The sequence below is a fragment of the Scyliorhinus canicula genome, chromosome 18, assembly GCF_902713615.1.
Source record: "Scyliorhinus canicula chromosome 18, sScyCan1.1, whole genome shotgun sequence".
NCBI classification, from domain to species: Eukaryota; Metazoa; Chordata; class Chondrichthyes; order Carcharhiniformes; family Scyliorhinidae; genus Scyliorhinus; species Scyliorhinus canicula.
Window position 1 is genome coordinate 218,495 of NC_052163.1, and position 22,640 is coordinate 241,134.

At 55.3% G+C, this 22,640-nt stretch overlaps 1 protein-coding gene across 1 annotated transcript in view; it reads right to left on the reverse strand.

The window, feature by feature from the left end:
- The window catches only part of LOC119953524 ((E3-independent) E2 ubiquitin-conjugating enzyme UBE2O-like), a 197,595-nt gene extending 186,445 nt beyond the window's left edge, over positions 1-11,150 (reverse strand). Inside the window, exon 1 of the mRNA XM_038777892.1 lies at positions 11,009-11,150. Coding sequence (XP_038633820.1) covers positions 11,009-11,150 — 142 coding nt within the window. The remainder of the gene's footprint in view (positions 1-11,008) is intronic.
- Between the last annotated feature and the right edge of the window lie 11,490 nt (positions 11,151-22,640).

The following is a 22,640-nucleotide window of genomic DNA, read 5'->3' on the forward strand; positions in this document are numbered from 1 at the left end:
TGTAGCAGACCGGTCCTGTCCCGGGTGTGTAGGGTGTAGCAGACCGGTCCTGTCCCGGGTGTGTAGGGTGTAGCAGACCGGTCCTGTCCCGGGTGTGTAGGGTGTAGCAGACCGGTCCTGTCCCGGGTGTGTAGGGTGTAGCAGACCGGTCCTGTCCCGGGTGTGTAGGGTGTAGCAGACCGGTCCTGTCCCGGGTGTGTAGGGTGTAGCAGACCGGTCCTGTCCCGGGTGTGTAGGGTGTAGCAGACCGGTCCTGTCCCGGGTGTGTAGGGTGTAGCAGACCGGTCCTGTCCCGGGTGTGTAGGGTGTAGCAGACCGGTCCTGTCCCGGGTGTGTAGGGTGTAGCAGACCGGTCCTGTCCCGGGTGTGTAGGGTGTAGCAGACCGGTCCTGTCCCGGGTGTGTAGGGTGTAGCAGACCGGTCCTGTCCCGGGTGTGTAGGGTGTAACAGACCGGTCCTGTCCCGGGTGTGTAGGGGGTAGCAGACCGGTCCTGTCCCGGGTGTGTAGGGTGTAGCAGACCGGTCCTGTCCCGGGTGTGTAGGTGTAGCAGACCGGTCCTGTCCCGGGTGTGTAGGGTGTAGCAGACCGGTCCGTCCCGGGTGTGTAGGGTGTAGCAGACCGGTCCTGTCCCGGGTGTGTAGGGTGTAGACAGACCGGTCCTGTCCCGGTGTGTGTAGGGTGTAGCAGACCGGTCCTGTCCCGGGTGTGTAGGGTGTAGCAGACCGGTCCTGTCCCGGTGTGTAGGGTGTAGCAGACCGGTCCTGTCCCGGGTGTGTAGGGTGTAGCAGACCGTCCCTGTCCCGGGTGTGTAGGGTGTAGCAGACCGGTCCTGTCCCGGTGTGTAGGGTGTAGCAGACCGGTCCTGTCCCGGGTGTGTAGGGTGTAGCAGACCGGTCCTGTCCCGGGTGTGTAGGGTGTAGCAGACCGGTCCTGTCCCGGGTGTGTAGGGTGTAGCAGACCGGTCCTGTCCCGGGTGTGTAGGGTGTAGCAGACCGGTCCTGTCCCGGGTGTGTAGGGTGTAGCAGACCGGTCCTGTCCCGGGTGTGTAGGGTGTAGCAGACCGGTCCTGTCCCGGGTGTGTAGGGTGTAGCAGACCGGTCCTGTCCCGGGTGTGTAGGGTGTAGCAGACCGGTCCTGTCCCGGGTGTGTAGGGTGTAGCAGACCGGTCCTGTCCCGGGTGTGTAGGGTGTAGCAGACCGGTCCTGTCCCGGGTGTGTAGGGTGTAGCAGACCGGTCCTGTCCCGGGTGTGTAGGGTGTAGCAGACCGGTCCTGTCCCGGGTGTGTAGGGTGTAGCAGACCGGTCCTGTCCCGGGTGTGTAGGGTGTAGCAGACCGGTCCTGTCCCGGGTGTGTAGGGTGTAGCAGACCGGTCCTGTCCCGGGTGTGTAGGGTGTAGCAGACCGGTCCTGTCCCGGGTGTGTAGGGTGTAGCAGACCGGTCCTGTCCCGGGTGTGTAGGGTGTAGCAGACCGGTCCTGTCCCGGGTGTGTAGGGTGTAGCAGACCGGTCCTGCCCCGGGTGTGTAGGGTGTAGCAGACCGGTCCTGTCCCGGGTGTGTAGGGTGTAGCAGACCGGTCCTGTCCCGGGTGTGTAGGGTGTAGCAGACCGGTCCTGTCCCGGGTGTGTAGGGTGTAGCAGACCGGTCCTGTCCCGGGTGTGTAGGGTGTAGCAGACCGGTCCTGTCCCGGGTGTGTAGGGTGTAGCAGACCGGTCCTGTCCCGGGTGTGTAGGGTGTAGCAGACCGGTCCTGTCCCGGGTGTGTAGGGTGTAGCAGGCCGGTCCTGTCCCGGGTGTGTAGGGTGTAGCAGACCGGTCCTGTCCCGGGTGTGTAGGGTGTAGCAGACCGGTCCTGTCCCGGGTGTGTAGGGTGTAGCAGACCGGTCCTGTCCCGGGTGTGTAGGGTGTAACAGACCGGTCCTGTCCCGGGTGTGTAGGGTGTAGCAGACCGGTCCTGTCCCGGGTGTGTAGGGTGTAGCAGACCGGTCCTGTCCCGGGTGTGTAGGGTGTAGCAGACGGTCCTGTCCCGGGTGTGTAGGGTGTAGCAGACCGGTCCTGTCCGGGTGTGTAGGGTGTAGCAGACCGGTCCTGTCCCGGGTGTGTAGGGTGTAGCAGACCGGTCCTGTCCGGGTGTGTAGGGTGTAGCAGACCGGTCCTGTCCCGGGTGTGTAGGGTGTAGCAGACCGGTCCTGTCCGGGTGTGTAGGGTGTAGCAGACCGGTCCTGTCCCGGGTGTGTAGGGTGTAGCAGACGGTCCTGTCCCGGGTGTGTAGGGTGTAGCAGACCGGTCCTGTCCCGGGTGTGTAGGGTGTAGCAGACCGGCCCTGTCCCGGGTGTGTAGGGTGTAGCAGACCGGTCCTGTCCCGGGTGTGTAGGGTGTAGCAGACCGGTCCTGTCCCCGGGTGTGTAGGGTGTAGCAGACCGGTCCTGTCCCGGGTGTGTAGGGTGTAGCAGACCGGTCCTGTCCCGGGTGTGTAGGGTGTAGCAGACCGGTCCTGTCCCGGGTGTGTAGGGTGTAGCAGACCGGTCCTGTCCCGGGTGTGTAGGGTGTAGCAGACCGGTCCTGTCCCGGGTGTGTAGGGTGTAACAGACCGGTCCTGTCCCGGGTGTGTAGGGTGTAGCAGACCGGTCCTGTCCCGGGTGTGTAGGGTGTAGCAGACCGGTCCTGTCCCGGGTGTGTAGGGTGTAGCAGACCGGTCCTGTCCCGGGTGTGTAGGGTGTAGCAGACCGGTCCTGTCCCGGGTGTGTAGGGTGTAGCAGACCGGTCCTGTCCCGGGTGTGTAGGGTGTAGCAGACCGGTCCTGTCCCGGGTGTGTAGGGTGTAGCAGACCGGTCCTGTCCCGGGTGTGTAGGGTGTAGCAGACCGGTCCTGTCCCGGGTGTGTAGGGTGTAGCAGACCGGTCCTGTCCCGGGTGTGTAGGGTGTAGCAGACCGGGCCTGTCCCGGGTGTGTAGGTGTAGCAGACCGGTCCTGTCCCGGGTGTGTAGGGTGTAGCAGACCGGTCCTGTCCCGGGTGTGTAGGGTGTAGCAGACCGGTCCTGTCCCGGGTGTGTAGGGTGTAGCAGACCGGTCCTGTCCCGGGTGTGTAGGGTGTAGCAGACCGGTCCTGTCCCGGGTGTGTAGGGTGTAGCAGACCGGTCCTGTCCCGGGTGTGTAGGGTGTAGCAGACCGGTCCTGTCCCGGGTGTGTAGGGTGTAGCAGACCGGTCCTGTCCCGGGTGTGTAGGGTGTAGCAGACCGGTCCTGTCCCGGGTGTGTAGGGTGTAGCAGACCGGTCCTGTCCCGGGTGTGTAGGGTGTAGCAGACCGGTCCTGTCCCGGGTGTGTAGGGTGTAGCAGACCGGTCCTGTCCCGGGTGTGTAGGGTGTAGCAGACCGGTCCTGTCCCGGGTGTGTAGGGTGTAGCAGACCGGTCCTGTCCCGGGTGTGTAGGGTGTAGCAGACCGGTCCTGTCCCGGGTGTGTAGGGTGTAGCAGACCGGTCCTGTCCCGGGTGTGTAGGGTGTAGCAGACCGGTCCTGTCCCGGGTGTGTAGGGTGTAGCAGACCGGTCCTGTCCCGGGTGTGTAGGGTGTAGCAGACCGGTCCTGTCCCGGGTGTGTAGGGTGTAGCAGACCGGTCCTGTCCCGGGTGTGTAGGGTGTAGCAGACCGGTCCTGTCCCGGGTGTGTAGGGTGTAGCAGACCGGTCCTGTCCCGGGTGTGTAGGGTGTAGCAGACCGGTCCTGTCCCGGGTGTGTAGGGTGTAGCAGACCGGTCCTGTCCCGGGTGTGTAGGGTGTAGCAGACCGGTCCTGTCCCGGGTGTGTAGGGTGTAGCAGACCGGTCCTGTCCCGGGTGTGTAGGGTGTAGCAGACCGGTCCTGTCCCGGGTGTGTAGGGTGTAGCAGACCGGTCCTGTCCCGGGTGTGTAGGGTGTAGCAGACCGGTCCTGTCCCGGGTGTGTAGGGTGTAGCAGACCGGTCCTGTCCCGGGTGTGTAGGGTGTAGCAGACCGGTCCTGTCCCGGGTGTGTAGGGTGTAGCAGACCGGTCCTGTCCCGGGTGTGTAGGGTGTAGCAGACCGGTCCTGTCCCGGGTGTGTAGGGTGTAGCAGACCGGTCCTGTCCCGGGTGTGTAGGGTGTAGCAGACCGGTCCTGTCCCGGGTGTGTAGGGTGTAGCAGACCGGTCCTGTCCCGGGTGTGTAGGGTGTAGCAGACCGGTCCTGTCCCGGGTGTGTAGGGTGTAGCAGACCGGTCCTGTCCCGGGTGTGTAGGGTGTAGCAGACCGGTCCTGTCCCGGGTGTGTAGGGTGTAGCAGACCGGTCCTGTCCCGGGTGTGTAGGGTGTAGCAGACCGGTCCTGTCCCGGGTGTGTAGGGTGTAGCAGACCGGTCCTGTCCCGGGTGTGTAGGGTGTAGCAGACCGGTCCTGTCCCGGGTGTGTAGGGTGTAGCAGACCGGTCCTGTCCCGGGTGTGTAGGGTGTAGCAGACCGGTCCTGTCCCGGGTGTGTAGGGTGTAGCAGACCGGTCCTGTCCCGGGTGTGTAGGGTGTAGCAGACCGGTCCTGTCCCGGGTGTGTAGGGTGTAGCAGACCGGTCCTGTCCCGGGTGTGTAGGGTGTAGCAGACCGGTCCTGTCCCGGGTGTGTAGGGTGTAGCAGACCGGTCCTGTCCCGGGTGTGTAGGGTGTAGCAGACCGGTCCTGTCCCGGGTGTGTAGGGTGTAGCAGACCGGTCCTGTCCCGGGTGTGTAGGGTGTAGCAGACCGGTCCTGTCCCGGGTGTGTAGGGTGTAGCAGACCGGTCCTGTCCCGGGTGTGTAGGGTGTAGCAGACCGGTCCTGTCCCGGGTGTGTAGGGTGTAGCAGACCGGTCCTGTCCCGGGTGTGTAGGGTGTAGCAGACCGGTCCTGTCCCGGGTGTGTAGGGTGTAGCAGACCGGTCCTGTCCCGGGTGTGTAGGGTGTAGCAGACCGGTCCTGTCCCGGGTGTGTAGGGTGTAGCAGACCGGTCCTGTCCCGGGTGTGTAGGGTGTAGCAGACCGGTCCTGTCCCGGTGTGTAGGGTGTAGCAGACCGGTCCTGTCCCGGGTGTGTAGGGTGTATCAGACCGGTCCTGTCCCGGGTGTGTAGGGTGTAGCAGACCGGTCCTGTCCCGGGTGTGTACGGTGTAGCAGACCGGTCCTGTCCCGGGTGTGTAGGGTGTAGCAGACCGGTCCTGTCCGGGTGTGTAGGGTGTAGCAGACCGGTCCTGTCCCGGGTGTGTAGGGTGTAGCAGACCGTCCTGTCCCGGTGTGTAGGGTGTAGCAGACCGGTCCTGTCCCGGGTGTGTAGGGTGTAGCAGACCGGTCCTGTCCCGGGTGTGTAGGGTGTAGCAGACCGGTCCTGTCCCGGGTGTGTAGGGTGTAGCAGACCGGTCCTGTCCCGGGTGTGTAGGTGTAGCAGACCGTCCTGTCCCGGGTGTGTAGGTGTAGCAGACCGGTCCTGTCCCGGGTGTGTAGGGTGTAGCAGACCGGTCCTGTCCCGGGTGTGTAGGGTGTAGCAGACCGGTCCTGTCCCGGGTGTGTAGGGTGTAGCAGACCGGTCCTGTCCCGGGTGTGTAGGGTGTAGCAGACCGGTCCTGTCCCGGGTGTGTAGGGTGTAGCAGACCGGTCCTGTCCCGGGTGTGTAGGGTGTAGCAGACCGGTCCTGTCCCGGGTGTGTAGGGTGTAGCAGACCGGTCCTGTCCCGGGTGTGTAGGGTGTAGCAGACCGGTCCTGTCCCGGGTGTGTAGGGTGTAGCAGACCGGTCCTGTCCCGGGTGTGTAGGGTGTAGCAGACCGGTCCTGTCCCGGGTGTGTAGGGTGTAGCAGACCGGTCCTGTCCCGGGTGTGTAGGGTGTAGCAGACCGGTCCTGTCCCGGGTGTGTAGGGTGTAGCAGACCGGTCCTGTCCCGGGTGTGTAGGGTGTAGCAGACCGGTCCTGTCCCGGGTGTGTAGGGTGTAGCAGACCGGTCCTGTCCCGGGTGTGTAGGGTGTAGCAGACCGGTCCTGTCCCGGGTGTGTAGGGTGTAGCAGACCGGTCCTGTCCCGGGTGTGTAGGGTGTAGCAGACCGGTCCTGTCCCGGGTGTGTAGGGTGTAGCAGACCGGTCCTGTCCCGGGTGTGTAGGGTGTAGCAGACCGGTCCTGTCCCGGGTGTGTAGGGTGTAGCAGACCGGTCCTGTCCCGGGTGTGTAGGGTGTAGCAGACCGGTCCTGTCCCGGGTGTGTAGGGTGTAGCAGACCGGTCCTGTCCCGGGTGTGTAGGGTGTAGCAGACCGGTCCTGTCCCGGGTGTGTAGGGTGTAGCAGACCGGTCCTGTCCCGGGTGTGTAGGGTGTAGCAGACCGGTCCTGTCCCGGGTGTGTAGGGTGTAGCAGACCGGTCCTGTCCCGGGTGTGTAGGGTGTAGCAGACCGGTCCTGTCCCGGGTGTGTAGGGTGTAGCAGACCGGTCCTGTCCCGGGTGTGTAGGGTGTAGCAGACCGGTCCTGTCCCGGGTGTGTAGGGTGTAGCAGACCGGTCCTGTCCCGGGTGTGTAGGGTGTAGCAGACCGGTCCTGTCCCGGGTGTGTAGGGTGTAGCAGACCGGTCCTGTCCCGGGTGTGTAGGGTGTAGCAGACCGGTCCTGTCCCGGGTGTGTAGGGTGTAGCAGACCGGTCCTGTCCCGGGTGTGTAGGGTGTAGCAGACCGGTCCTGTCCCGGGTGTGTAGGGTGTAGCAGACCGGTCCTGTCCCGGGTGTGTAGGGTGTAGCAGACCGGTCCTGCCTCGGGTATGTGCCGTTTAGGAGACCGGCCCTGTCTGTGCTAAGATGGTGGCAGACGTCACTTCTCACTTGTGGTATAATTTCTTGCTAGAACGTGTTGCCATGGGCGAATGACACGCAGCTGGATTATCCGCCGTCGTGATGTTGTGTTTTGCCGGCAGCTTGGGCGTTTCCTGATGGTGTGGGACTGCCCCACAATGGGATACCCCATTGACCAGCCGGCAAATGGAGCATGCTGAACCAGAAATGTGGTGCATCGGGGTGGAGAATCCCGCCCACAATCATTCACCTGGTTCATCTGGTCCTGCTGCTCTTTCTCAACAATTTTGTTTGCGTTGGATGGTTTTAGCAAATTTTATACTGTGCGTAGTTGACAAGAATCATAACATCCCTACAGTGCAGAAGGAGGCCATTCATCCATCAAGTCTGCACAGTCCCTTGGAAAGAACACCCTACTTAAGCCTGTGTCTCCACCTTATCTCCGTATCCCAGTAACCCCACAGAACATTTTTGGTCACTAAGGGCTATTTATCACGGCCAATCCCCCTAACCTGCACATCTTTGGACTGTGGGAGGAAATCAGAGCACATAGAGGAAACCCACGCAGACACGGGGAGAAAGTGCAAACTTCACACAGTCACCTGAGGCTGGAATTGAACCCGGGCCCTCGCGCTGGAGGCAGCAGTGCTAACCACTGTGCCACCATGTCATCGTTAAACCACCTTGAACCATTAGCAATGTTGGAGAAACTTGCATGGCTGAGTGTATAATATCCCTGTCCATGAGCAGGGATTGACTGAAACGTTTAGACAATGAACCTTCTCTGGTTACCTTTCATGAATGTTTCATCGTCTGTACAAAACGTCCTGTCAGCCAATCTGTGGCAGGGTTATAAAGGGTAGACCAGATGTGTTGAATTCCGTTCACCTTCAACTGGTTTATGAATTCTTGACATATGAACAACGGCCCATTATCACTCACCGGTCATTCAGGGTAGCCGAATCTGCAGATGATTTAACTCAATCTCTCAATTATGTTTCCGATGGCATTGACCTCATGGTGGTAACTTCAGGCTATCTGTGGTAGCGTTGCTACAATGAGAAACATGCGCCCTTCCAACAACATGGTGTAATCAACATGCACCCATTGCCAGACCTCTTCTGACCATTCCCACGGGTACAAGGGGCCAATGGCAGAAGGTTCTGCACAGTTGCGTAAGACAAACACATTCCCGTTTTCTCTATGTTGGCATCTAGCCCCAGCCACGAAAAATAGCTCCTGCTAATCTCCTTCATCCTAACAATACCACAGTGGCCTCCGTAATTGGTTTAATACATATTTTCTTAATAATGATGGAATGCTGACTCTCATTCCCCAGAGGAGACAATCTGCCTAGATTAATAACTCAAGCCTTCAGGTGGAATATGGCTTTTATTCAGGGTTTGCTCCTGAAGTCTTGTCTCAAAGCATCATGTCCATGACCTCTGTGTTCCCATGAAGGTTTGACTGATGATACTTGATTGTGTATGTGTGTGCCAACAAGGGCAATGCCCACCTCTGCACCCTGCCCGCTCCCAGTGATCGAATCCCGGTATGAGGTCCAAACATGGTTATCAGTGGGTGATGGTCCATCAATAAAGTGAATTTCCTCCCATTCAGGAATTGGTAGAATTCTCTACCACTGATCTAAGGCTCACCGGCCTATAATTACCTGGATTATCCCTGCTGCCCTTTGTCATGTGAGAGTACCTTTAAGAAATAGCTGTTTATCAGTGATGTCAGAGTGTGGGTGGAGCTCGGCTGTCTGCCAGCTTTTTACTTTTGTTTTAGGCTGTTTGCTGCAGGGTGTGTTTTCAGAGCTGGATAGCTGCAGTCACAGTCAAAAGGTGTATGAGTCTTTCTCTCTGTAATCTAAAGGCTGTAAATTGATCCTTTGGTGATTTAAAATGAAAACTGCTCTCAGTAGTGACTTTAACCTGATGCGCTTCTGTTAAAAGTTCTTTTTTATGTCTTATGGATTTTAAAAGGACAGCTTAAGGATTACTTAGTGTTGTATTCTTTAGGGGTTATATTTAAATTGATGGTTGCTAAGATTTTCACTATGTTTTAAAAAGGTTAACTTGTGTTCATCGAAGAAACATTGTTTTGCTTCAAAAAATACTTTTCAATTTCTGCTGTACCACACCTGTAGAGTTTGCCGTGTGCTCCCCATACCACAATCTATTAAAAGTTGTGGGTCAGGTGAACTCCATGATACACTTTGGGGTTCTCTAAACCCTGGCCCATAACAAATTGGGGACTCGAGGGGATAAAAGTCTATCTATTGGATTGGCTTAGTGAACTTAAAGATAGTGAGGGGTGAGCATATTGTGGTTGCTTATCAGGTGTGGTATTCTAGTTTAAGTAGGGAGTGTGTTGTGGACAATGGCTCTTTCAGAGGCTCTGAAGTTTTTGGGGGTGGAGATGGTCAGATGCAGTACCTTACAGACAGAGACTAAAAGCAGAATGTTTGATTTGGCAAAAACATTGCAGTTAACATTACTTGATAAAATGCGAAAAGATGAGGTAATTATGGCAGTGGGTAAGCATTTAAAGTTGCCTGAGATACAGTTTGACTCATTGGAAATGGCAAAAGTTCAGTTACAAATTAAACAAATGGAACATGAGAAAGAATTAAAGCAGCTTAAATACGAAAGAGAGGAAAAAGAAAGAGAGAGTGGAAAAAGAAAGAGAAAGAGATAGAGAGGAAAAAGAAGAGAGAGAATAAAGGAGAAAGGAAAGAATAGTCCTAGCAGAACAAAAAGAAAGAGAAAGGGAGATACAGATCAGGGAAAAAGATAAAGGGACAGAGTTTGAACTTCAGAATATGGACATGAAAAATGATAGTCAGTTAAAATTGGCAGACGTAAAGGGAAACGTACAGTTGGATGATAGTGATGAGGATAGTGATAAAGAGCGTCATAGTCGAAGGCTTGGTGGGAATCTATTTAAATATGTCCAAGCATTGCCAAAGTTTGATGAGAAGGAGGTAGAAGCAGCACGGTAGCATGGTGGTTAGCATAAATGCTTCACAGCTCCAGGGTCCCAGGTTCGGTTCCCGGCTGGGTCACTGTCTGTGCGGAGTCTGCACGTCCTCCCCGTGTGTGCGTGGGTTTCCTCCGGGTGCTCCGGTTTCCTCCCACAGTCCAAAGATGTGCGGGTTAGGTGGATTGGCCATGCTAAATTGCCCGTAGTGTCCTAAAAAGTAAGGTTAAGGGAGTGGGGTTGTTGGGTTACGGGTATAGGGTGGATACGTGGGTTTGAGTAGGGTGATCATTGCTCGGCACAACATCGAGGGCCGAAGGGCCTGTTCTGTGCTGTACTGTTAATCTTAATCTAATCTAAAGCCTTTTTCATTTCATTTGAGAAGGTGGCTAAACAAATGAAATGGCCACAGGACATGTGGGTGTTACTGATTCAAACAAAGCGGATAGGTAGAGCTAGTGAAGTGTTTGCATCACTACCGGAGGAGGTATCTGGAACGTATGAGGAGGTGAAAAAATTCATCTTAAGTGCAGATGAGCTAGTGCCTGAAGCCGACAGACAAAGGGTCAGAAATTTAAGGAAAGAATTTGGTCAAACATACATGGAGTTTGAAAGGACAAAACAGAGTAATTTTGATAGGTGGATAAGGGCTTTGAAAATAGACCAAACGTATGAAGCTCTCAGAGAAATTATGTTTTTGGAGGAATTTAGAAATTCAATTCCTGATGTAGTGAGAACTCATGTGGAAGAGCAGAGGGTTAAAACTGTGAGATTAGCAGCAGAAATGGCTGATGATTATGAATTAGTTCATAAATCAAAGCTTGGTTTCCAACATCAGTTTCAGCCGGTGAGGGATAGAAACTGGGGACATGAGAAATACTCAAATGGTAAAGGTGAAGGTGATCAGATGGGAGATAAAAAGGAGAGTGTACCTCGGACTAAAAAAGAAATCCAGGAGGATGGAAGAATTACTGTAAATTCTATGAAACCCTCTTTTTGCTTTCCTAATTCCCTTCTTGAAAATACTCCTGTATACCCTGTACACCTCCAGGGAATCTCTTAATTCCAGCTTCTTGTAGCTGAGCCATGCCTCCCCCTGTTTCCTGGCCAAAACTTCAATATGTTTTGTCATCCAGGGTTCCCTCCACCTGCCAGCCTTGTCCTTCACCCCAACAGGAACTCGAGTTATCTCACTTTTAAAGGACTCCCACTAACCCCTGCACCACCGTGCTACCCTAAAACTCTTACCTATAAAGTGCTCGACATCCCAGATGGTCCTGAGTGCATCCAGCACCAGCTCCCTCACTCGGTCTCCCAGGAGCTGCAGCCGGATGCACTTCCCACAGGTGTAGTCATCAGGGACAACTGAATTCTCCCTGAGCTCCCACATTCTGCAGGAGGAGCATATCACTGCCCTCATACCATCCCAACTGCACCAAGGCTGAAGAGGAACGTTAAGAGGACGTTACCTGAGATTACCTGAGACGCCACTTGCCGAAGCCTCTCTAGCCAAAGCCTCACCATTCAAGCACCCAGTCAGAAAAACACCCCTCGACAATCACCCTCTGCCTCCTGCCATTCAGCAAAATCTGGATACAATTTGCCAAATTTCCTTGGATCACATGAGCTATTACCTTCACTACCAGTCTCCCATGTGAAACCTTATCAAAAGCTTTGCTGCAGTCAAAGTCGACTACGCCAAATGCATTTCCCTCATCTACACACCTGGTCACCTTTTGAAAAATTCAATCAAGTTGGTCAGACATCGGGGCGGCACAGTGGCACAGTGATTAGCACTGTGGCCGCATGACCCTGAGGAAGATTGATTCCCGACCCCGGGTCACCGTCCGTATGGAGTTTGCACATTCTCCCCGTGTTTGCGTGGGTTTCACCCCCACAAGACAAAGATGTGCAAGTTAGGTGGATTGGCCATGCTAAATTACCCCTTAATTGGAAAAATTTAAAAGTATAAGAAAAAGTTGGTCAGATATGACCTCCCCGTAACAAACCCATACTGACCTTGATTAATCTCTGCCTCTCCAAATGCAGATTAATTCTGTCTCTCAGAATTACTCCTATAGGAACAGGAATTGGCTATTCAGCCCCCAAGCCTGCCCCTTCATTTAATGGGATCATGACTGATCTGTGACCTAACTCCACATACTGCCTTTGGCCCATAACCCTTAATATCTTTGCTTAACAAAACCCTATTTCAGATTTAAAATTAATGATCCAGCTTCAGCTGCTGTGTGTGGGAGAGAGCTCCAAACCTCTCCCACCCTTTGAGTGAAGAAGTTCTTTCCAACATCTCTCCTGAACGGTCTGGCCCTAATTTTTAGACTATGACCCCTAACTTTAGAATCTCTAACCAGTGGAAATAGTTTGGGCTGGATTCTCCGTTTCTGAGGCAAAGTGTTGACGCAGATGCAGGATTTGTGGACTTTCATGACAGCGAAACTGGCGGGAAACCTGGATCGATTCAGCGACTGCGGAGGGGCAGCACTGGCACCACGTGGAACACAATCGATTCCAATGCGAAAGGGTGCGGGATTGGCCGGGTCCGTGATTGACACTCGGGAGGCTGACAAGCTGCAGCCGCAGATACACATTACACTCCCCACACACACTCATCCCAGCCGCACACACACATTACACTCCCCACACACCCTCATCCCAGCCACACACACACATTACACTCCCCACACACACTCATCCCAGCCTCACACACACATTACACTCCCCACACACCCTCATCCCAGCCACACACACACTTTACCCTCCCCACACACACTCATCCCAGCCTCACACACACATTACACTCCCCACACACACTCATCCCAGCCACACACACACATTACACTCCCCACACACACTCATCCCAGCCCCAAACACACATTACACTCCCCACACACACTCATCCCAGCCCCAAACACACATTACACTCCCCACACACACTCATCCCAGCCGCACACACACACATTACACTCCCCACACACACTCATCCCAGCCGCACACACACATTACACTCCCCACACACCCTCATCCCAGCCACACACACACTTTACCCTCCCCACACACACTCATCCCAGCCTCACAAACACATTACACTCCCCACACACACTCATCCCAGCCACACACACACACATTACACTCCCCACACACACTCATCCCAGCCGCACACACACATTACACTCCCCACACACACTCATCCCAACCGCACACACACATTACACTCCCCACACACACTCATCCCAGCCGCACACACACATTACACTCCCCACACACACTCATCCCAGCCGCACACACACATTACACTCCCCACACACACTCTTCCCAGCCGCACACACACATTACACTCCCCACACACACTCATCCCAGCCGCACACACACATTACACTCCCCACACACACTCATCCCAGCCTCACACACACATTACACTCCCCACACACCCTCATCCCAGCCGCACACACACATTACACACCCCACACACACTCATCCCAGCCGCACACACACATTACACTCCCCACACACACTCATCCCAGCCACACACACACATTACACTCCCCACACACACTCATCCCAGCCGCACACACACATTACACTCCCCACACACACTCATCCCAGCCTCACACACACATTACACTCCCCACACACACTCATCCCAGCCGCACACACACATTACACTCCCCACACACACTCATCCCAGCCACACACACACATTACACTCCCCACACACACTGATCCCAGCCGCACACACACATTACACTCCCCACACACACTCATCCCAGCCGCACACACACATTACACTCCCCACACACACTCATCCCAGCCACACACACATTACACTCCCCACACACACTCATCCCAGCCACACACACACACATTACACTCCCCACACACACTCATCCCAGCCACACACACACATTACACTCCCCACACACACTCATCCCAGCCGCACACACACATTACACTCCCCACACACACACTCATCCCAGCCCCACACACACATTACACTCCCCACACACACTCATCCCAGCCGCACACACACATTACACTCCCCAAACACACTCATCCCAGCCGCACACACACATTACACTCCCCACACACACTCATCCCAGCCGCACACACACATTACACTCCCCACACACACTCATCCCAGCCGCACACACACATTACCCTCCCCACACACACTCATCCCAGCCCCACACACACATTACACTCCCCACACACACTCATCCCAGCCCCACACACACATTACACTCCCCACACACACTCATCCCAGCCGCACACACACATTACACTCCCCACACACACTCATCCCAGCCGCACACACACATTACACTCCCCACACACACTCACCCAGCCGCACACACACATTACACTCCCCACACACACTCATCCCAGCCACACACACACATTACACTCCCCACACACACTCATCCCAGCCGCACACACACATTACACTCCCCACACACACTCATCCCAGCCGCACACACACATTACACTCCCCACACACACTCATCCCAGCCGCACACACACATTACACTCCCCACACACACTCATCCCAGCCCCACACACACATTACACTCCCCACACACTCATCCCAGCCGCACACACACATTACACTCCCCACACACACTCATCCCAGCCACACACACACATTACACTCCCCACACACTCATCCCAGCCGCACACACACATTACATTCCCCACACACACTCATCCCAGCCACACATACACATTACCCTCCCCACACACACTCATCCCAGCCACACACACACATTACACTCCCCACACACACTCATCCCAGCCACACACACATTACACTCCCCACACACACATCCCGGCCGCACACCCACATTACACTCTCCACACACACTCATCCCAGCCACACACACACATTACCCTCCCCACACACACTCATCCCAGCCGCACACACACATTACACTCCCCACACACACTCATCCCAGCCGCACACACACATTACACTCCCCACACACACTCACCCAGCCGCACACACACATTACACTCCCCACACACCCTCATCCCAGCCCCACACACACATTACACTCCCCACACACACTCATCCCAGCCGCACACACACATTACACTCCCCACACACACTCATCCCAGCCCCACACACACATTACACTCCCCACACACACTCATCCCAGCCGCACACACACATTACACTCCCCACACACACTCATCCCAGCCACACACACACATTACACTCCCCACACACACTCATCCCAGCCGCACACACACATTACACTCCCCACACACACTCATCCCAGCCGCACACACACATTACACTCCCCACACACACTCATCCCAGCCGCACACACACATTACACTCCCCACACACACTCATCCCAGCCCCAAACACACATTACACTCCCCACACACACTCATCCCAGCCGCACACACACATTACACTCCCCACACACACTCATCGCAGCCACACACACACATTACACTCCCCACACACTCATCCCAGCCGCACACACACATTACATTCCCCACACACACTCATCCCAGCCACACATACACATTACCCTCCCCACACACACTCATCCCAGCCGCACACACACATTACACTCCCCACACACACTCATCCCAGCATCATACACACATTACACTCCCCAAACACACTCATCTCAGCCACACACACACATTACACTCCCCACCCACACTCATCCCAGCCGCACACACACATTACACTCCCCACACACACTCATCTCAGCCCCACACACATTACACTCCCCACACACCCTCATCCCAGCCGCACACACACATTACACTCCCCACACACACTCATCCCAGCCGCACACACACATTACACTCCCCACACACACTCATCCCAGCCACACACACACATTACACTCCCCACACACACTCATCCCAGCCTCATACACACATTACACTCCCCACACACACTCATCTCAGCCACACACACATTACACTCCCCACCCACACTCATCCCAGCCGCACACACACATTACACTCCCCACACACACTCATCTCAGCCGCACACACACATTACACTCCCCACACACACTCATCCCAGCCCCACACACACATTACACTCCCCACCCACACTCATCCCAGCCACACACACATTACACTCCCCACACACACATCCCGGCCGCACACACACATTACACTCCCCACACACACTCATCCCAGCCGCACACACACATTACACTCCCCACACACACATCCCGGCCGCACACGCACATTACACTCCCCACACACACTCATCCCAGCCTCACACACATTACACTCGCCACACACACTCATCCCAGCCGCACACACACATTACACTCCCCACACACACTCATCCCAGCCGCACACACATTACACTCCCCACACACACATCCCGGCCGCACACACACATTACACTCTCCACACACACTCATCCCAGCCACACACACACATTACCCTCCCCACACACACTCATCCCAGCCGCACACACACATTACACTCCCCACACACACTCATCCCAGCCGCACACACACATTACACTCCCCACACACACTCACCCAGCCGCACACACACATTACACTCCCCACACACCCTCATCCCAGCCCCACACACACATTACACTCCCCACACACACTCATCCCAGCCGCACACACACATTACACTCCCCACACACACTCATCCCAGCCCCACACACACATTACACTCCCCACACACACTCATCCCAGCCGCACACACACATTACACTCCCCACACACACTCATCCCAGCCACACACACACATTACACTCCCCACACACACTCATCCCAGCCGCACACACACATTACACTCCCCACACACACTCATCCCAGCCGCACACACACATTACACTCCCCACACACACTCATCCCAGCCGCACACACACATTACACTCCCCACACACACTCATCCCAGCCCCACACACACATTACACTCCCCACACACACTCATCCCAGCTGCACACACACATTACACTCCCCACACACACTCATCCCAGCCACACACACACATTACACTCCCCACACCTACTCATCCCAGCCACACACACACATTACACTCCCCACACACTCATCCCATCCGCACACACACATTACATTCCCCACACACACTCATCCCAGCCACACATACACATTACCCTCCCCACACACACTCATCCCAGCCGCACACACACATTACACTCCCCACACACACTCATCCCAGCCACACACACACATTACACTCCCCACACACACTCATCCCAGCCGCACACACACATTACACTCCCCACACACACTCACCCAGCCGCACACACACATTACACTCCCCACACACACTCATCCCAGCCACACACACATTACACTCCCCACACACACTCATCCCAGCCGCACACACACATTACACTCCCCACCCACACTCATCCCAGCCGCACACACACATTACACTCCCCACACACACTCATCTCAGCCGCACACACACATTACACTCCCCACACACACTCATCCCAGCCCCACACACACATTACACTCCCCAGCCACACTCATCCCAGCCACACACACATTACACTCCCCACACACACATCCCGGCCGCACACACACATTACACTCTCCACACACACTCATCCCAGCCACACACACACATTACCCTCCCCACACACACTCATCCCAGCCGCACACACACATTACACTCCCCACACACACTCACCCCAGCCGCACACACACATTACACTCCCCACACACACTCACCCAGCCGCACACACACATTACACTCCCCACACACCCTCATCCCAGCCCCACACACACATTACACTCCCCACACACACTCATCCCAGCCGCACACACACATTACACTCCCCACACACACTCATCCCAGCCCCACACACACATTACACTCCCCACACACACTCATCCCAGCCGCACACACACATTACACTCCCCACACACACTCATCCCAGACACACACACACATTACACTCCCCACACACACTCATCCCAGCCGCACACACACATTACACTCCCCACACACACTCATCCCAGCCGCACACACACATTACACTCCCCACACACACTCATCCCAGCCGCACACACACATTACACTCCCCACACACACTCATTCCAGCCCCAAACACACATTACACTCCCCACACACACTCATCCCAGCCGCACACACACATTACACTCCCCACACACACTCATCCCAGCCCACACACACATTACACTCCCCACACACTCATCCCAGCCGCACACACACATTACATTCCCCACACACACTCATCCCAGCCACACATACACATTACCCTCCCCACACACACTCATCCCAGCCGCACACACACATTACACTCCCCACACACACTCATCCCAGCCACACACACACATTACACTCCCCACACACACTCATCCAGCCACACACACACATTACACTCCCCACACACACTCATCCCAGCCACACACACACATTACACTCCCCACACACACTCATCCCAGCCGCACACACACATTACACTCCCCACACACACTCACCCAGCCGCACACACACATTACACTCCCCACATACACTCTTCCCAGCCACACACACACATTACACTCCCCACACACACTCATCCCAGCCTCATACACACATTACACTCCCCACACACACTCATCTCAGCCACACACACACATTACACTCCCCACCCACACTCATCCCAGCCGCACACACACATTACACTCCCCACACACACTCATCTCAGCCGCACACACACATTACACTCCCCACACACACTCATCCCAGCCCCACACACACATTACACTCCCCACCCACACTCATCCCAGCCACACACACATTACACTCCCCACACACACATCCCGGCCGCACACACACATTACACACCCCACACACACTCATCCCAGCCGCACACACACATTACACTCCCCACACACACATCCCGCCGCACACCCACATTACACTCCCCACACACACTCATCCCAGCCTCACACACATTACACTCGCCACACACACTCATCCCAGCCGCACACACACATTACACTCCCCACACACACTCATCCCAGCCGCACACACATTACACTCCCCACACACACATCCCGGCCGCACACACACATTACACTCTCCACACACACTCATCCCAGCCACACACACACATTACCCTCCCCACACACACTCACCCAGCCGCACACACACATTACACTCCCCACATACACTCTTCCCAGCCACACACACACATTACACTCCCCACACACACTCATCCCAGCCTCATACACACATTACACTCCCCACACACACTCATCCCAGCCTCATACACACATTACACTCCCCACACACACTCATCTCAGCCACACACACACATTACACTCCCCACCCACACTCATCCCAGCCGCACACACACATTACACTCCCCACACACACTCATCTCAGCCACACACACACATTACACTCCCCACACACACTCATCCCAGCCTCATACACACATTACACTCCCCACACACACTCATCTCAGCCACACACACACATTACACTCCCCACCCACACTCATCCCAGCCGCACACACACATTACACTCCCCACACACACTCATCTCAGCCACACACACACATTACACTCCCCACACACACTCATCCCAGCCTCATACACACATTACACTCCCCACACACACTCATCTCAGCCACACACACACATTACACTCCCCACCCACACTCATCCCAGCCGCACACACACATTACACTCCCCACACACACTCATCTCAGCCGCACACACACATTACACTCCCCACACACACTCATCCCAGCCCCACACACACATTACACTCCCCACCCACACTCATCCCAGCCACACACACATTACACTCCCCACACACACATCCCGGCCGCACACACACATTACACACCCCACACACACTCATCCCAGCCGCACACACACATTACACTCCCCACACACACATCCCGGCCGCACACCCACATTACACTCCCCACACACACTCATCCCAGCCTCACACACATTACACTCGCCACACACACTCATCCCAGCCGCACACACACATTACACTCCCCACACACACTCATCCCAGCCGCACACACATTACACTCCCCACACACACATCCCGGCCGCACACACACATTACACTCTCCACACACACTCATCCCAGCCACACACACACATTACCCTCCCCACACACACTCATCCCAGCCGCACACACACATTACACTCCCCACACACACTCATCCCAGCCGCACACACACATTACACTCCCCACACACACTCACCCAGCCGCACACACACATTACACTCCCCACACACCCTCATCCCAGCCCCACACACACATTACACTCCCCACACACACTCATCCCAGCCGCACACACACATTACACTCCCCACACACACTCATCCCAGCCCCACACACACATTACACTCCCCACACACACTCATCCCAGCCGCACACACACATTACACTCCCCACACACACTCATCCCTGCCCCACACACACATTACACTCCCCACACACACTCATCCCAGCCGCACACACATATTACACTCCCCACACACACTCATCCCAGCCTCACACACACATTACACTCCCCACACACACTAATCCCAGCCACACACACACATTACACTCCCCACACACACTCATCCCAGCCGCGCACACACATTACACTCCCCACACACACTCATCCCAGCCCCACACACACATTACACTCCTCACACACACTCATCCCAGCCACACACACACATTACATTCCTCACACACACTCATCCCAGCCGCACACACACACATTACACTCCCCACACACACTCATCCCAGCCGCACACAGACATTACACTCCCCACACACACTCATCCCAGCCGCACACACACATTACACTCCCCACACACACTCATCCCAGCCCCACACACACATTACACTCCCCACACACACTCATCCCAGCCGCACACACACATTACACTCCCCACACACACTCATCCCAGCCGCACACACACATTACACTCCCCACACACACTCATCCCAGCCCCACACACACATTACACTCCCCACACACACTCATCCCAGCCGCACACACACATTACACTCCCCACACACACTAATCCCAGCCAACAAGACGACACTGGTTGTGCTGGAGCCGTGCCCATATAACTGATGGGTCAGCTGGGGCCAGAGGGCACCTCGGGAAGGCCCTGGGGTGTGGGGGGGGGGGGGACCTATATGACCCGTGGCCCTAAGTTCACAGTGTGCTGTCAGTGGTGTGAGCAGCTGTATGGCTGCCTTGCCGGCTGTGGCAATGGTGTTCGTGCCCGTCCACCCCGACCCCACAGCCCACTTCCTGCCCCCCCCCCCCCCCCCCCACTACTCCCCCCCCCCCCCCCCCCCATCCTGGCAGAAGCCCCCGGCCAGTGGCACAACTGTCAGTAAACTACAGTGATGTTGGACACTCTCCGTACCCCCTCTCTCTCCCTCAGCAGCCGCCACACTGGTTTCACGAATATTAAAAGCACAAGTGAACCGCGCCGTCGGGAACTCAGCCTATCGGAGGCGGTGCATTGCGGAGGCCCCGGAGAATACTGGGCCAGACCCGCTAATGATATGCAAACGGTGTCTGCTGTATGTGCGTACCAGACCGCATTGACGTTGCTGTCGAGGTGACGGAGAATTGTGATTTGGCGTCAAATTGGTGCCTGCCGCGATTTCGGCATCGGAACCAATTCTCTGCCCAACCGCGTTTCCTGATTTTGGAATCGACCAACGGACAATCTGCCCGGTGTATTTTTGCTTGAGCTGGACCTTGGGGTTAGGCTGGGCAGTTCTTTTTGTGCTGACGTAGACAGATCGGCCCAGATTTTCCTTCCCGATTTGGTGCACAGAGACTGGACAATTCCATGCTCACTGAACCTGACTTTCATAAATGGCTGCCTGCAGGTGGGACTTTCATTCCGGTGATGTGGGCTGGGTTAGAGTGGGAGCCCCCTGCCCCTAAAATGAGTTCTCCCCGTGTCTGCGTGGGATTCCTCCGGGTGCTCTGGTTTCCTCCCACAGTTCAAAGATGTGCAGGTTCGGTGGATAGGCCATGATAAATTTCCCTTAGTGTCCAAAAAGGTTAGGTGGGGTTACTGGGTTACGGGGATAGGGTGGAGGTGTGGGGCTTAAGTAGGGTGCTCTTTCAAAAAGCTGGTGCAGACTTGATGGGCCAAACGGGCTCCTTCTGCACTGTAAATTCTATGTTCTATGTTCTATATTTTCATTAGAATGCCAGAGGATGAGGGGCGACTGAGAGAGGTCTACAAGATTATGAGAGGCATGGACAGAGTGGGTGGGCAGGCACTCTTTCCCAGGGTGGAGGGATCAGTCACTAGGGGGCATAGGTTTAAGGTCCACGGGGCAAAGTTTAGAGGAAATGTGCAAGACAGGCTTTTTACACAGAGCGTGGTGAGTGCCTGGAACACGTCCCCTGGGAAGGTTGTGGAAGCAGATACATTGACAACGTTCAAAAGACATCTTGACAAATACATTGTATAGGATGGGTATAGAGGGATAGAGGAAGTGCTGAAGGTTTTTGCAAAGGTTGGTATTATGGCCAGCACAGGCTTGGTGGGCTGAAGGGCCTGGTCCTGCACTGTGTTGTTCTTTGTTCTTTGACAGTTCTTTAACACTTCATTCTCAGCTTTGATAGTTTTGACTCTTCTTTGACAGCTTTGACAGTTCCAATGAGAATATGCACTTTTTATGCACTGTCGTGTTTACTTTTTTACAATCCCAAAGAGTTCCTTTCCTATCCCAAAAGGTGTCCAAAGTGGTATCCGAATGACTATATGAATGAATCCACCAAGTTTAGACGAGCTCTTGCCTGGGTTTATCTGCACACTTCAGACATCACACTGCTGTCCTACCAAGCTCCCTCTTCAGTGGAGGCAGATGG